Source organism: Balaenoptera borealis, assembly GCF_965194805.1.
Source record: "Balaenoptera borealis genome assembly, chromosome: 2".
Taxonomy (NCBI): Eukaryota; Metazoa; Chordata; class Mammalia; order Artiodactyla; family Balaenopteridae; genus Balaenoptera; species Balaenoptera borealis.
The window spans coordinates 54,874,707-54,892,570 of NC_138867.1; the positions used below are offsets into that span (position 1 = coordinate 54,874,707).

At 39.6% G+C, this 17,864-nt stretch overlaps 1 protein-coding gene and 1 long non-coding RNA gene across 10 annotated transcripts in view; one reads left to right on the top strand and one right to left on the bottom strand.

The window, feature by feature from the left end:
- LOC309619442 overlaps positions 1 to 17,864 on the bottom strand; it is a 670,492-nt gene that overhangs the window by 374,720 nt on the left and 277,908 nt on the right. The window lies entirely within an intron of this gene.
- The window catches only part of MAST4 (microtubule associated serine/threonine kinase family member 4), a 569,187-nt gene that overhangs the window by 173,730 nt on the left and 377,593 nt on the right, over positions 1 to 17,864 (top strand). For all 9 annotated transcript variants that reach the window (XR_014238618.1, XM_082373007.1, XM_082373009.1 and 6 more), the window contains exon 2: positions 3,487 to 3,640. Coding sequence is in view for 8 of the 9 variants with exons in the window: in XM_082373007.1 (XP_082229133.1) it covers positions 3,487 to 3,640 (154 nt within the window). In the remaining variant the exon portion in view is untranslated. The remainder of the gene's footprint in view (positions 1 to 3,486; positions 3,641 to 17,864) is intronic.

A 17,864-nucleotide genomic window follows, 5' to 3' on the forward strand; every position in this document is an offset into this window, starting at 1 on the left:
TTGGTCCCTGTCTGTCTGACTTCCAAATTCAGTAATATGCAAATGCACCTTTTCAAACTGTTTTGTGGCTATTGGAGCTAAAAGCGGTTAAGAAAACTGAAGGTAGGTAGTTTTGAGGAAAGCTAGTCTACCACGAATCAATGCTTGCCATCAGCGAATAAAGTACAGAGAACGTGTTTCAGTCCAGGATACTTTGTGTCTAGCGGCGTGCTAGGTGAGTATGTGACAAGGGAGTAGGGTCTGGCTCTCCAGGAGTCCACTGACTGCTTGGTGAGGGAAATTAGAAGTGTTCAGAGCAAGTATGACAAATGCAGGCTTAGATGCCCTTGAACGTGAGTGAAAGGTGTAAAGACAACCTCTGTCTTTAGTTGAATTCCTTGTAGTGTGGAGACTTTGGAAGTTTGGAAAGGTTGGAAAACATTAAACTGAAATCATTCAGAGGGCAGTGTCCAAAGTGATATGTTGACTTGTCTGCCTTAAGCTCCAGGGTCTGATGAAATGTTTTTAAAGGGATCATGAGTGTTTGAATCAGGACAAAAAATAAAAAATAAATTGCAAGGCAGTAGTGGACCATTTTGAGAAGCTCTGACTAATCGTAGAAAGAAAAGTAGAGCGACTGACAGCACAGCAAATTTGGAAAAATGATATATTTAGAGAGAGCGCTGTTGGGAGTGTGATTTTGATGTGAGGAAGAAAATGGGATCCTGGAACATGGCACAATGCTTATGGGTTTTTCTGCTTATATTGTGTTGGGAACATTTGCAGCCCTCACAGTTCACTGCCTCGATTTTGCCAGATTTAAAATAGTACTCCTCTCTAGGGGTTGTGATTCTGATTAAAAAACTCTGGCTTATGGACTAATAGCTTATGACTCTATATGTGACGAAATGGATTTTCTTTTTTATTTGCCTACACTTTCTCCTTGATTTCCTTCTCTTTCTTCTACACTTGTTTCATGTCTTTTATGGCTTTGTTGGAAATATGTAAGGAAATCACGTAATTCCTTCTTAGGAATTATGTTCTTTCCTCTGCTTATTTTTTTCACCCTCTGTTAATTGGCAATATAACAAACTTCCCCAGAGAAATTAATTATAATTCCACAAGCTGAAAAATTTAACTTCAGGTGAAAAATAAGTAGCAGAAGTTGATGAACCTTAAACAATAAATATTTGCATTTAATGCAGCTGCCACTAGTAATTAAGAGAAAATGACTAACTGAAATGAACCCTAACTCACTTGGTTATTCTGAGGGGTTCTTGGTGCATTTATGCGAGTAGTAGCGATTATGGAGCATTTTGTTGAATGTCTATGACACATTGCCACCTTGTGGCTGCATGTTTTTCTTTCACTGTAAAAGCAAATTTTTAATATTAAGTCTACATGATATTTTATTTTTTGCCTAGTATTTATACTTCCCTTGATAACAAAAGATTTGAGACATCTTAGAAGAATACATTTAATACAGGGCAGGAGAGTTTAAGACAGTGTCCTTGTTATTTGAAGAGGCAGGCCGAAGTATTGAGGGGTAAAAATCCACAATGTCTGCAACTAACTCTTACTATAGGGGTGGTAGGGCAAAGAGAAAGGGGGAGAGAGAGAGAGGAAGAGGAGCAAAAGCCATGGGTGGAAGTTAACAATTCACCACTGGTCAAGGGAATATGGTTTTTATTGTACTAATCTTAAAACTTTTCTGTTGTTTCAAATTTCCTTAAGATTTCCCCAAAATATTGGCAGAAAAAAGAAAAAAAAAACTGGGGTAAGGGCATAAAATAGAGCTAAGAAGGAGGCAAAATTAACCTCTGCATTGTATAATGGACTGACTGCATTTGGACCCCTGACTGAGTTCTGCATTTTCTAGTAGCTGATGTGTTACTGTCCAAGGTGCCCTTGCTACATTTCATTGTCTGTAAGGTTTAAGGGCAAAGTGTCTAACACTAGACAGAAATTCGCTCTTGGAGGCCGTTCTAAGTAGGACACTGATGTAATGAACAACAGCCCTAACAAATACTTCCAAAAGTACAATCTGCAATTCCTTTTCCCTGCTGATCAGGGCAGATCCTGGAGTGGATGCACTGCTAGTTTCTTGAGGACCTCTCACTAAACTACTAAGTGGCAATGAAATACAGTAAAATACTGACTGGCAATGAATTTCAGATGGTACTGATTGACAAGTGCTTGAAATCCAGCTGTTCTGTTACTAATGAATACAGCTGAGCTTGGGGGAGAGTTGACATCATGTAACAGCTGAGTGAGTGTAGTCTATTTCATTTCAACCGGCTTGAGAGGAGTTACTCATAGGCAAGGTCAAATTTCTTTTTGTGCCATGGTTTTAAATATGCGGCATGGCATAGACAGACACATAGATGACTTCATCCCTGAATTTCTTTTTCCTGTAAATACACCCATGAGAGTCTTAATCTGAAAAAATTCTGACAGGTATAAGCAGATCACCTTCTTCCTACCCAGGAAAACAAAACAAATCTCAGTGAAGCATCCCTAAAAATGCCTGGCTTTGAGCAGTGTTACCCAACTCTTGTTTGTTTTCAAATTTCTATGAAGTTGGCTCTTTTCTGTGGCAGTTGGAATATCCATGAATATTTTTTGTACTTCATTTTTGCCCTTAATAACTATCTGGGTATATGCATGTGCACATTAATATTTTTGTCTTTAATAACTATCTAGACGCATATACATGCATATATACTTACTTGAAGGAGAACATTATAAAACATAGGGCCCTATTCAGGTGTGAGAGGTTTTCTTCTGAAAGCAGGACAGATCTTGAAATAAATGTTGTGACACAAGGGATTCTTTTGTAGAAAGCTGTCTTTTGAAGTGACTTTGGTTTCTATGACTCTTGTGACAGGATTTCTTTTAAAAAGCTATGAAGTGATATCAGGACGTATTGATTTCTATTAAAGGCTGTGATGCTTAGAAAGTTCCCTTCCCTACGTATATTTGTGAGCACCAAAAGCTTGTGAATTTTCTTTTGTGAACAACTAAAGTGATCTATGGATTCTCTGTAGAATCTATAGAGCGATATTCTTTATTTTTTTAGGAGGATCATGGCCCACAGAAAGATATATTTTACATAATGACTCTGGATACACATCCATACATGTATAACTTAACCATTTCATGAAATGATTCTTTTCCTTCCTTCATTGGATTCTGATAATTTCTGTTCTGCTGGTCACCATCTACTAAACTTGATTTCATGACCCACTAATATGCCATGACCCACTAATTCGCTTGAAAAACACTGCAATGGAGGTTTTGCAGCAAGCCAGATACTCTTTCAGATGGAAGACTCAACAGTAGAACCCTGAAGTCTCTAAATCAGCCAAATTCAAAACAGTGTTAGGAGAGAGGGGTTTAGAGAAGGAAAAGAGGGAAGAAAGTATGCCTGGTGGGGAGGGGTGCGGTGTCTTTCATTCTGGTTGAGAACGTCCCCAGGAAGTGATGCCGCTGTCCTTCTCTCCGCAGCTTGACCACATACTATCTCCTCCGCCTATGCCATTTCGGAAATGCAGCAACCCAGATGTGGCTTCTGGCCCTGGAAAGTCGCTGAAGTTTAAAAGACAGCTGAGTGAGGATGGAAGACAGCTGCGGCGGGGAAGCCTGGGGGGTGCGCTGACTGGTGAGTCGCATGGGTGACTTGTTTAAGAGAGGGGGTTACATTTATACAGTACAGTTGGCCCTCTGTATCCACGGGTTCCACATCCATAGATTCAACCAACTACAGATGGAAAATATTAAAAAAAAAAAAAATTCCAGAAAGTTCCCTAACGCAAAACTTGAATTTGCCATCTGCTGGCATCTATCTACACAGCATTTACGTTGTATTAGGTATTATGAGTAATCTAAAGATGACTTAAAGTATCCGGGAGTATATGCATAGTTAATAAACAAATACGGTGTCATTTTATATAAGGGACTTGAACATCTGTGAGAGTCCTGAAACCAATCCCTGTGGATAGGTGGGGACAACTGTAGCGTGTCCCCAATGACAGTGGAGTTCCCGGTGTGAAAATCAGCCCCTTAGAATGTGCCTGCCCCTCCACAGACCATTTGGTACAACCTAATCCAGTTCAGAGAGCCATTAAATTGAGAATTATATTAGTAAACTTTACTGAAGTATAATTTACATAAAATAAAATGTATCCATTCTAAGTGTACCTGTGGATGGGTTTTAGCGAATTTACACACCAGTGTAATTACCACCAAAGTCAAGATATAACATGTTCCCTTGCCCCTTCTTTGGGCCCAGGCAACCCCAGAGCTGCTTTTCGTCACTATAGATTTCTCTTAAGAATTTTATACTAATGGAATCATACATTGCATGCTTTTTTGTGTCTGGCTTCTTTCGCTCAGTATGTTTTTAAGATGCATCTATGTTGTTCGGTGTATCAGTAGTGTGTGTTGAACCTCACAAGAAACCGCCAAACTGTTTCCAAAATGGTACCATTTTACTTTCCCACCAGCAGCAGGTGAGTGAACTAATTGCTCTGCATCCTCGCCCATCTGTGGTATTGCCAGTTTTTTTAAATTCTAGCCATTTAAATGGGTTAGTAGTCGTATCACTTTCTGGTTTTAATTTGTATTTTCTTGATGACTAAATGATGTCAAACATCTTTTCATGTGCTCATTGGACATTCATATTTCTCCTTTTGTGAAGTGCTTATTTAAATTTTTCACCCATTTTTTTCCTGTCACCCATTTTTAAATTGTGTTGTTAAAATTTAATTACTTAAAAAATTAAAATCCAGAACATCTACAAATAACTTTTATTGGCTTGAAAGATAGCCAAATTAAAATAACTTAAAGCATGTTTTTAAAAAAAATAATTTCCCATATAAATTTTCATGTTGTTGAACTTAATTTTAAATCACTAAAGGTTAGATTTCTATTTTTCATTTTAGATTCATTTTTCCTCTAAATACAAATATTTTAAAGAAACTTTATTGTTTTTTAACAGTAAAGTTTTCTCTACATATGGCAGTCTTGTCTGCCAGTTAATAAATGACCTGGAAAACAAGTTGAGTTCTTCATTTTTTTGGAGAATTATGGATTTTGACTTTTTGGAGATAAAATTTCTGGGAGCAGAAATGCTTCTGTACCATGATCAGCAGAGTCTAGAACATGTGACCCACTGTGGCACACTGCTGAGGTATAGGGTGAAGCTGACTTCAGGCCAAGGGGAAAAAATTCATTAAAAAATTGCTGCACTTCATTAAAATTAGGGCAAATGTTCACACTTGAGTTTTACTGATGTTCTTTTAATGCTTGTTAGGACATATTTCTTTGCTTTCATTTCTATAAATGCAGAATATTTGCTTTTTTAAGTAGGAGATCCTAAAGATTTAGTCTAACACTTAATTTTTTAGCAGGGGAGATTAAACCTTAACGGTTAAAAGGCTCACCCCTTACTTACTAATTTCACTTAGGGAATTTACTTACTTTGGTTAAACTATTTTTGACCAATAGGAGGGGGGGAGTAATGGTTGCTCCAATTTTTGCTAAATCAGTTTACTTAAAACTTTAAAATAATGCAAAGGTATAGCTCTTGATGCAGATATATGACCTGAAACATGAAATTTGGCCTTTAGCTTTAAAAAAAAAAAAAACCTGAACTTGATTCTCATTTCAAAATCTCAACAGCTCTAGCAATTCTAGCTAGCCTTTTGCAATTTAGCTTCGTATAAAATTATTTTAGGTAATTAATTTTTGGTCAGATAATTTTCAAAAATGTTTAATAGTCCTTAGGAGAGCTTTTAAAAAAATCTCTTGAACATCAGCCTGTTTTAAACAACAGTAGCTTGAAAGTGATTTTGGAATATGAAGAAAACATTCTTAGTTGGTCTTCTACATAGCTTAGCTGAGGATTTAATGAAGTAACACATACAAAGCAGTTAGCCCAATAATGGTGGCTATTAGTATTGTGTGCATAACAAATTGAATTTAGGATTTTTGCAGTTTATGGGTAACTTGGTCTTGTGAACCTCAATTTGAAACCCTTATCAATTGATTTTCTGCTTTGTGTCAGGCACTGTGCTAGTATCAGGTATTAGAGCAGAGAGAAGAAAGCATCATTTCTGATCATTAAGAAACATGGTTTCCACTAGTTTTAGGCAACTGTAAATAATCACATATGATCTTCCCTTGGAATAGACCTTGTTGCTAAACTTATGTCAAACTGGTTTTGACTTCCTAAGTTTGTGCCTGATAGTTTCTGTAACTTAAAGACCAGCCACCTTCCTATTGTTTAACTTTGTTTTATTCCAAGGTTTGTTCTCCTTTAGCAGTTTTCTACTGTTTTCTTTGAAACAAAGACTATGTGAAGGCTTAATTTATAGTTTGAAAATTTTGCCACCCAATTAGCCTGTATAAGTTTCACTAAACTCTTAGGTCTTTGAGAGGAAGGTCTGTGACCTTTTCATCTATTCATCCCTAATGACAGCTGACATGAAGACTTTACTATGTGGCAGGCACAGCTTTTAGGGAATTACATTTATTGACTTATTTAATCCTTACAACATCTCTGTGCACTTATGAGGGAGGCACTCTTATACCCATTTTACAGATGAGAACACTGAGGCACAGACGGGTTGCACAGATCACGATGCTCAGAAACAGCAGAGCCAAGATTTGAACCCAGGTGTTGTGGCTCCACAGTCTGTACTTGTGGCCACTACACTGTGCCTAGCACAGCTGGTACCCAATAGGTTTTCAATATATTCCAGCAGGATTAGTTGGAGTAATTTTTTTTTCAATTAATTGGAAAATTGGTGCTCAGTTAATATCTGGGGCTGACTCAATCTGTATGGATCCTGGTCCATTAATTACAAAAGTAAATTAAAACTAGACAATTAAGACATATTAAAAACTTTAAAATTTACATATTCCTTAATCCAGCCTTTCTGTTCCTCAGATTTCATCACAAGGAAATAGTCATGAATATGTGTAGAGAATTAAGTTTAGTTATGTTTAGAGCGGCACCACTTATAATAATTAAAATCGCATATTATCTAAAATCTAGATATCTGGCAAAAGAATACTGGTGAAACATAATATGGTATACACATAAAGTGGAAAACAATTATAAACATTAAATCATGTTGTGAAAAAATACATTTTAACATTGAAAAACTCACAATATATTTTTAATGTGAAATCTCATTGTTGAATGGACTCATCTTTTCATAGGACTTAATATAATTGTAATTAAATAATTATATATTTAATGAGAGGAAGGAAAACAATTCCTGTCTACTGAAGAGTTTTCTCAAACTGGGATTATGGTTGACTTGGTCCCCTTTATAATTGGGCAAGTAAAGGTTGCTACATGGCCCTTTTTATACCCTGCAATTCAATCCATGAGTTACTGTTGCCCCTGAGGTTTTTTGTGGTATTAGGTGGTGTACCAGTTGACAACAGTAATGCTACATAACCACAAAGTTTCACTATCAGACAACAATACATATTCCCTTTTTTCTCCTGTGGCTGCAGGTCACCTGGGTTTTGGGTTATTTAGCCTGGGCTCTGCTGTGATTGGTTCTAGGATGCAGTCTGGGTCTAGATCTGCTCCACGTGTCTCTCCTCTTCCTTGAGCCAGAAGCTACCCAAGGTATTATGTTCCCCTGGTAAGAGACAGGAGCAAGCGTGTGCACGTCCACCTGCACAGGCAGGTTTCAAGCCTCTGCTGGCAGCATGTCTGCTAACTTTCCATTGGCCAAAGCAAGTCACATGGCCAAGCCCAGCATCAGCGGGCAGAGGCATGCTCCACCCACCATGATACCTTGGCAAAGATGCAGATCTATAACACTCCTGGGGGGAAGCGAAGAATTGGCACCAATAGTTCAGTCTGACATAGTTAGCTTTCGTCTCTCTTTAAACACAATCTTATAGAGTGAAAATATTTACATTTACCTATTTTTCAATTAAGAAAGTAATATGTGTTCAATGTGGACAGTTTAGAAAATACAGAGCACCATAAAGGAAAAAGCCATAAGCCCATAATTCTACCATGCAGAAACCCTTGATGGAACTTTTGACATTTTCTTCCTCAACTAAAATTTTGGATGACTAAGAGTATTAGATCAGAGGAAAAAACAACCGGTACCTTTTACGCAGGGCTGGCATTTAAACAACAGACCTAGTGTTCACCATGCCCATCCCTGCCTGGATTATTTTTTTTTCTTTTTTGAAGCTGATGATGTTTTATATCTTCATGGCCCGCAGTTTGCTAAATAGGCACCCAGAAGCATCGTGTAAACATTGACTGAGCTTTGGAGCCCCCTGATGAGGAATAGAAGCATTATTCAAATCATACGGATTCTTAAATCTGGGCATGACTAAGTGGTAATGTGCCTGACAGTTCACAGCAAGGAAGCTGCAGAATGAAGGGCAGAACCTCAGGATCTTGACTCCTGGCTTCTTGATATGCAAATGATTGCCCTAGGAGATATGGGGATATATGTATATGTATAGCTGATTCACTTTGTTATAAAGCAGAAACTAACACACCATTGTAAAGCAATTTTACTCCAATAAAGATGTTTTAAAAAAAAAAAAAAAAAAAAAAGATTGCCCTGAATCCTACTCCTGCATTCCACAGCTGTGATGTTTGTCTGTTGTAGCCCTAACACGCAGAAAATGAAGGAAGACTTCTTTTTCTTATGCAGAGAATTGTGTTTTTCAAAACATATTTGGGTTGTTTGGAATGTAAAACAAAGAGGAATCTTTGTATGTGTGTCACTTGCACACAATAATAGGAAATCAACTTTGTAGACAGTATAAATTAGAACTTCTAAAACTGTTAGCATCGTTGTATTCTATCTGGGGGAAAAACTTGAGAGATTTTTCCTACTTGTTGGGGATAACATCTGAAAATTCAAAAAAACACATTTCAGAATGAATTTTACTTCAAGAGGGAAAGGAAAAACAAACCACACAATGCCAGAAAACATTCTTTTCTTTAAAATTAACTTGAAGGCTATTCTGTTTAAGTGCTGTGTAGAGTTTAATGGGTTTCTCATCCTAAAGGCCTCCTTAGCTTAGTGGGCAAGTCTGACAGAATTTAGATTAAAGCAAATTTACATGAAACGTAACTATGTTAGAGGTAGCCTTGGTATTCAGTAAATATTGCACCTGAATACTCTCGTATATGCTCTGGATTTCTTCATGTTTGTAATACCATCAAAAGAATGCCTATGTAAAAATGGTGTGTATTAGGATAATACCACGTGCTAGAGCAAGCAAACCAAAAAATGTCTGGGGCTTAACACAGTTGTCACGTATTTCTAGCTCATGTAAGTGTTGTGGGTTATCAGGCAGCTCTCTCCCTCCTGGTGAGTTAGGGACCCGCATTCCTTCCACCTTCTCCTCTGGCTCTTCTTTATGGCCTCCACACTCTGCTTCCAGCTGGTAGAAGTGGAAAGAGAAGAAAAACTTTTCTGACTTCCTAAAAGTCCCATCCTGGAAGAGACACACTTTATTTCCATTTGCATTTGTTTGGCAAGATCCTCTCACATGGTCAGAGCCAAATTCAAGGCTGGTGCTACTGTTGGGGGAGTGCTAGGAAGTATGGTCCCTGCTGGACTGTGGCCTCTGAGTCCAGCTACACAAGAGGCAAGGGAAACATGGCATTTACAAAGTCAGGGAAGACTGAGAAATAGGTTTTAATAAAGAAATTGTGTGTGATTAGTTTTCAGTATGTTAGGTCTGAAATGCCTGTGGGGCATGTTAAATCAGAATGTCCAGGGAGGACTGTGCAGTAACAGAAGCAAGAGTCATAGTTTGAGAAGGAAAGGATTGGCTTCATCTAAGAGAATAAGATGAGAACAAGAAGTTGTCATTGGATTCAGCAGTGTAAGTCACTGCAAACCTTGAGGAGGAGGGTGCTGAAGTGTGGATGGCAGCTAGAGTGAACTGGCTTAGGAGCAAACAGTAATGAAGGACCTCAAGGTAGCTGATGTGTTGATGAGAGTGTAGATAGCTCTTTTGAGAAGTTGTCCAGTTATAAGAGACTAGAGAAAACGAATGTGAGCTGGAAGGGCATGAGGGGTCAGAGGGGACCATCGTAATGTGGGAACCAGGCAAGCATGTTTGTAAGGTGTTGAGGATAGTTCAGAAGAAAGAGATGATAACCAGAGAAGTCAAGTGCTGTGGAAGCACCTGGCAGGGTATCCGGAGCACATGTCAAACGGTCGGCCTTGGTAGGGAGAGAGGTACTTCCTTTATTATAACAGGAGGAAGGAGGAGAAAATGGATGCAAAAGCAGGTAGTGTAGGTACATCTATACCATGAAATACTACTCGGCAATAAAAAGGAGCAAACTACCAATTGTCTACTGAAAAAAAAAAGAAAAAAGCACAACCTAAAAGTTGAGAACTATGTTTAAATCGATGGACTTGCTGAGGACTTAAACCTGGGAGGCAGCCTGTCAGGTAGCTCTGAGGAACTGCTGCGAAGAGGTAAGGAAGAAGCCGGGATATTTAACAGTTTTCGGAAACAACAACAACAAACACAGGTAGTAGGGACATCCAAAGATTACTGTTGGTTAAAGAAAAACACACATCTCAAGTTAACGAATTTAGCGCTTTTCTGTGTATGGGAAGACGCAAGAGTCTGGACTCAGTGAAATCATTCCTTTGATGTGCACCTTCACTATCTAGGGCCAGAATCCTGCTTTTCTCCACCCTGAATTCCCTCAGGGTACACAGTTGGGAGGCAGCTGCAGTGACTGCTGGCTTGATGGCTGCACCATCCTTTGTTTACTGATAGGCAGGTGATGCACGTGACAACCTGGGTGAATCTCCAAAGAATTAGGCTGAGTTAAAAAACAAAAACAAAACCAAAAAAACCCAAGAGGTTACATGCTGTGTAATTCCATTTCTATATCATATTCTTGAAATGACAAAATTATAGAAGGAGAGAACTGATCAGTGGTTGTCAGGACTTAAGGAGGAGGACATGGGAAGGAAGTAGGTGTGGCTATGAGCGGGCAATGTGAGGGATTCTGCAGTGGTGGAAATGTTCAGTATCTTGACTGTAGCAATGTCATTATCGGGGTTGTGATTGTACACCATAGTTTTGTAAGATGTTACCATTGAGGGACACTGAGTAAAGGATACCTGGAGCTCTCGGCATTATTTCTTACAACTGCATGCGAACACACAGTTACTTCAAAATAAGTTTAATTTTAAAATATTCCCTTTCCAGATCAGTGATTTTAATAAATTTTCTTTTCATAAAAAAGCAGGTAGTTGAATTGACTTAGTGGCTTCACTTCTCAGTGCATTATGATATATCTGGGTGGGCTTCGGGAGGGTTATATGGGAATTGACTAGAGAAGGAAGTCTGAAATGTTCTTAGAGAATAGGAAGGCAGACTATAAATGTAGTAGGGTTTCTTGGAAGCACTGACAACCCATTCAAGGTCTGAGATCATGAACTGAAAGTGGAGTCAGTGTACATGTTTGAGGGAAATGTTAAGACACCAGGGAAATTTGTGAACTGGGAACGTCAGTTCCACAGAATATAGCAGAGGGACCTGGTCCAGGGTCACTCAGGAGAGCCATGGGGAGGGTGGAGCTGAGCTGTGTAAGAGTCAGGGGGTTTTGGTGCCCAGCGTGGGATTCTCCAGGGGCAGAGCCAAAGCCCATGGGAGCTGGGAAGTGTGGTGGGACTGTGGACCGAGGAGTGGGTGGGCTGTTCGACTAAACCAGCCCACGAAGGATGACGGATATGTTCATATTTTGAAATCTGGCAAGTTTTAAAACTTTTAAAGGGTAAAGGTCTTTACAGTTGTTGTAAAGACAATGATGCTCTCAATTTGGATTCTTGGCTTTTGGCCAACAGGAAAAAGAACCTAGATAATTCACACTTAGGGTTTTACTGGCTTAAAAACATCTGGCTTCTATTTGTTTTACTATTTCTCAATACTTACAAATTTTCTACGCTGAGGGCATATAACTTGGGGCAGGAATTCTTTTACGTGGCTTTAGTGTTCTGTTTTAGAACTTGTAACATTGTGTACTTCCTTCACAGTGGTTTATGAGTCTGGAGAGTGTCTCTGCCTATTTTTTCTGAGTCACCAAGCGATCAAGAGGCAAATCCATTAGCATCTTCTTTCTGGTGAGGGTGCATGATTTTAAGTAGCCTTTAAAACCACTTGCTGTCTTCACTGTTCCTATGTCAGCTTAAGTCTGGATATTTTGTTTGCTATCTAGGTGTTCTAATTAGAAGATGGCAATGTAGATGTATTTTGTGTTTGTAGTATCTCCTTGTCAGGGTAGGAAGATCTCCTGAGACTCCGCCTTAATGGGACATGCAGCTGCTAGCCAGCTCCTTTGGCAGATGCTGCCTCCCAGTGGCTGTCTGTCCGGGGGCCCTCTGCTGTAGCTCATTGCCCATGCAGATGGCTTACCCATGAGTCATTGCTCCCACTGACGGGGGAGCATCACTTGGTGGTTCCCAGGCCCCTGGTCACCTGCTGCTTGGGAATTGCCAAGTGGCCACCTTGTTCAGAACCGGGCTGCAGAGTCCTATTTGAAGCTCAGATCTCTCCTTCAGACATTTGGCACCAATGAAAGCATCCCAGGAGGTGATGTCAGGCGTGAGAGGAGAATCAAGGAAAGAGTCTAAATGAAGACATGAGGACTCGAATGTGCTGCTCTTATACCGAGAGTCAGATGAGAGACTGGGCTGTTTGCTTTGATGTGTGCATGAGCTCCAGACAATGCTGGGAGCCGTGCTACATCCACGAGTCCGGCTCTTCAGAAATCTGTTTTTCAGTTCTGTACCAGATAGAGTTTGAAGGACTTAAAATTAGTCCTGAGTGTTAATTAAGAAGATGTTGTTGCTGGAAGACCTGATTTAAGTTTCTTGAAGCGCCTTCTGTGAGGCAAAAGGTAACTTGGGCCTTAAATCATTGTGATACAGAATTTCAAGATTGCTAGGGTAGGAACATCAGTTGCATACTGAGATACAGCTAAACCATTATCACCTGCAAAATAAGTTGGCCTTCTTGACCTTAGGCTGGGTATGTTGGATGTGATCAAACCCCGTGACTGAAATTCTCCCAAGTACCCCAAAGAAGAGAGTGTCTAGTGGTCATTTAAAGTTTTTGCTGGCATTATTTTAAAGGTTGTATGTGTCCAAATGTATAAGGAAGTTCTCTATACCGATTAGGCTAAAGAAGAAACTTAATAGAAACAAACCAAAGATGTATGGAATATTAGGATCCCCAAAACAGTTTTTCTCTCTCCCAGTGTTTTCTCTCTGTTTCTCTTTCTCTCTGTCTCTCCCCCTTATTTCTTGTGTTCTAGGGTGATTCTATAAATAATGGACTTCTGTTATTCCTGATTGAAGAAAATGAGTTTATTGAATCCATATCTCAAAAATTTGTTTGTTCTTAAAATTTTATTTAGAATAGAAAACTGATTTCAGGTTTTTTTTAAAGCATTTTATCAAGGGGTTAAATTTTTTTTAAGGAGCATAATCATTTTCCTTCTTTTCTCCCCAGTTTTTTCCTAGGACTTGCCTGAAAATCTGTTTAATGCTGATAGGATAGACCGAGGCCTGGGTATGGCAGGAGGTGGTTTTCCTCTCCTTCATGCGTTGTGTACTTGTAGGTTCTGAAAAGCATGCTGATTCCAAGCTTGTCTTCTCAGTTTTGTATATGTATCGTCTTTAAGAGATGCCGTGGTCTTAGATCCCCGTGACTCTTCAGCATAAATGAGAACGCCACAAAAGTTGAATTGATTGTATTACAGTTAAGAATATGAAACATGAATTTAAATAATTGGAAATTAGTATCAACTATTAAATCCCACCTATAGCGCTCTTTGAGTTATTGGGGAAGGGGAGGTAAGGTCGGGGAAGGCAAGGAAGATGGTGGGTGCTGCTGTTTCCTGCCACACTGGAACCCACGTAGGAAGTTGGACGTAGGTAGCCGGCTCTCGTGGTGACATTTTCTTATATACAATCCAACTGCAGTGCAGCTGCACAGAGGTGCATGTGGGTGCTAACTGCACATGTACTGGAATCAGTACATTGGACCACACATACGTCCTCCGGAAAACAGTGATTGGGGGGGATGCAGAGCCGAAGGAGAATGGAATACCTGAGTTACACTGAATGGGGTTTAAAGATGGGAAAGCAAGTGACTTGTCTGGGTGGGGATAGCGTCTCGACAACTCCTGTACCGCTTTTTCGAGGTGTAATGAGAAGGGCCTGAAGTGGGGATCTGAGGCCCAGATTCTTGTTCCACGTCAACCTCTAAGTAGCTATGCCTTCATTTCTGGTTCTCAGTTTCCTCATTTGTAAAATGAGTGCGTTGGACCAGATACTCTCAAGGTCGCTTTGACCTTGCATAGTGAATACTTATTTAGCTACCAAGGTGAGGGATGGGGGAGTCTTTGCAGAGACTGGTTTTCCTTCATTTTCTCCCTTTATACTTACATCCTTTCTCCACTGTTGAGCAAGGAAGCCCACCTTCTCCCCTGGAGGAGCCTGGCAGTGACATCCTGTCCTCTGAAACTGAGCACACCAGGCCATCCATCTCTTGTTTAAAACTCATTTTCAGGGGCTAATCAAAGATAAGGAATGTAGACTTTTTTTTTTTTTAACTTCCTGGATGGAAACCGAAAATGAAGCTGACTTTTTGTCATCTCGGCAGGAAAAAAGAGTAGGCAAAGAAATGCAAATGCCACCAACCGGAATGTTTAAAGATTGGTAAAAATTAGTGTTTCTGCTGTATTAATGACTCTGGTGGTGGTAGCCTGCATTTGTCATTGTCATGTTCCATTGTCATTCAAGTACTTAATCAATGCATATTGTCAGGGCTAAATTTATTTTCTTGCGTCTGCCTAGCCAGATCATTTCTCTGTTTTTTGACAGTACTGTCTCAGGCCCCTGCATCCCAACAGGGCCTGAAGGGAGAGCTGAAAGTAAGTCCCCTCCTTGCTTTTTAACTCCTTGTTGACTTGATCCCTGGTGGGTAAAACCTTTGAAAAGAGAGAAGGGTACCATTTAAATATCTGTTTCCCTTTTTCTGAATAAGAATACAGGTGGAGTCATGACCACTGTGTAAATTATTAACACTGCACCAAGTTAGACTTGAGTAAGAATTTTGCCTAAGGTACCTTAGTTCCCAGTTTCCAAGTCCCTGCAAAGGAGAGGCATGTATGCATGTAAAGTGTATACATGGACTTTGATCATGTGTTCACATGTATGCGTGCACACACAGCATTGCACCCTCAGTTTTTATTTAGTGTTCCATAATGTAGGAGGCGCCCGCATTTTTGCCCTAAATTACTCCAGACGACAGTGAGAATTATGTATGTCATTGCCCTTTTATTCAAACCTCCCAAACAAATTTCTCTGAGCTCAAAATGAGGAAAAAGAGGTTGTGTGGTCTGACAAATTTGAATTCTTTCTTTTATTAAGTAATGAGAGCTGGCTATCCCACTGTGTTTCTGTCTTTGCTTTGTTTGCTAGGAGTCTCAGTGCAAAGCATTTTTGTTGTTGTTTTGTTTTTACTCCATTTCACTAGCTTTTGGCTGCACTGGTATGTATAAATAATATAAAAATGATAGTAGGTGATACATGCACAAACCCAGAGCAATGAGACCCCCATGTTCGGTGTACAAAACAAGGAGATGAAGCTCATGATTCTTTGCTACATTCACATTCCATCTCAAACCCCTTCACATCACTTCCACAGCTATACTTTCACTCTCTCCTTCCTGCTACCATCTTACATTGTCCTCTTCTTCCAGGATGGGTCACTTTTAACTTCCTACTATTTGTGGACCTATCATCCCTTTTACTACTTTATAAATTCCTTGAAGACATTTTCCTTGAACCCTCAAAGCAAAGCCTCCTGCATTGCCAATCCTAAGTACTCAGTGAATTGGGTCGCCAGATAAAATACGTGACACTAAGTTAAATGTTAATTTCAGAGAGACTGGTAATAATATTTTTAGCATTGACATGTACAATGTGATGTTTGTGGTATACATAATCCAGTTTATTTGCATTCCAGTTTATTTAGGCATCCTGTAGTTCTGTGAAATCTGGCAACTCTATCAGTAACTACAGGAAGGGTTCTGAACTGGGGCTTTATCAGACATGTTGTCTCGTAAGTACATGCATGGCACGAGGGGCAAGGGGCTAGGGCTCTTACACACAGACATTAGTACACTATCCTTTCTCATGCTCCCCGCCCTCCACCCCTTTACCTGCAGTCACCTTGGAGACAGGACCAGCTTTGTGGACAACCATAAGCAGATCTGACGTATGATACTCTTTGGTGTGTGTTAAGTCTGTGTGTATATGCCCACTGCCATTCTTTCAACGGTTACAGTGCTCTCGGTGGATTCAAATAGTAGGAGATTAAATGCATTTAATAAATGGCTAGAAGAAAATGATCACGCTCGCGATCTTGAGAGATGACTATTTAGAGGATGATTGGAACAACCCAATAGCTACCTGCCCCCTACCTGAGTGCCAGAGCACATTGATTTCCTCATAAGCATGGCTGAATTCCCTAAAAGGGAATGTTAAGTAGCCTAGTGATACTGTTACTTTAAGACATGAGGCACTGATCCTGGAGTTCAAGGCTACTTAATGTCATCTGAACTTTCAGAAGAAGTCAGGGGCTACATAAGAGACCAGAAATGGAAAGGTTGAATTCGAACCCTACACTGGTCATTAATTTCCAAGCAGTGCTTGAGGCAATCATGATGCTAATCTTGGCTTAAAATTTTCTCTGCTTAAAAACAAGGACAATGTTATGTTTTGCAAGGCACTTAGTGATGTGTTAGAACTTAATTCAAGGCATAGGGTTATAGTTTGGATAACAGTGGCTCCTAGATCCTATTGCTTTTAAAGCAGGTAGAGTGGACATTATCTTTCCTAGTAAGGGTTATACAGGCCTTGATTGAGATCTCCCACCCCAGAAATAGGGCATTTTAATAGATTGCCATTTGGAGGTGCTGGAGGAGAGATCTACTATGCAGTATTTTGGGGAAAAAATTGTATAGGTTTGTTCTAGATTTCCTGTTTATTCATTAATCAGTATCAACAAAGATTTCTTAAGACAAAAATAATATGTTCTTTAGGGGGCACACATAGACATTACGGAAGAAGAATTGGAATCTGTTTGGAACAAAAGCTAACATGAAACTAGAAACTATTCCAAAGAGATATATATGGAAATACACCGTTAAGTGAATTAGATTGTACATAGACGTTTCCTTGTAATAAAACCAGATAACTTGTTAGGAAATTTGGACTTGTCTGGAAATTTCTGCTTCGACTGTCATATGGAGTTTATTTTATGCCCCTGTGGCTGCCTTTGTTCTTTTCGTTTCTCTTGGAAAGCTCCTGATCCCCAGTTCTTCCTTGGTCTCTGTCCTAACTGTTTAGATGTAGGACAGTTGTCAGAAATGTTTAGCATCTCAGGATGCCAATGACATTTGGGTGTGTCAATCAAAGCGTCTTAGTGGGCAAAAGAATGTTACTGAGTAGGATTCATAATTTCTTCAAAAAGTAAGATACTAAATACAAATTGTCCTCACATGTACTCAGGTTAAACAGTTGGCCTTGGATATGCACAGTGTTTTGTGGCAGTGTCAGACTCTTTTGGAGATGGGTTTTAGAAGAGAAAATCAAAACCAGGAGAAGTGATATGAGGTTCTTGTATCAAGTTTAAGGCCGCTGAGCCTTTTTTCACTATTGCTATGGTTACAAAACAAACAACTGAACCACATTTGAACATTCTAGGCAATGGGGAACTAAACAAAAATGAAAAAATCCGAACCCTGGGAGAAATATAAATGAGAGACAGAGTGGAGA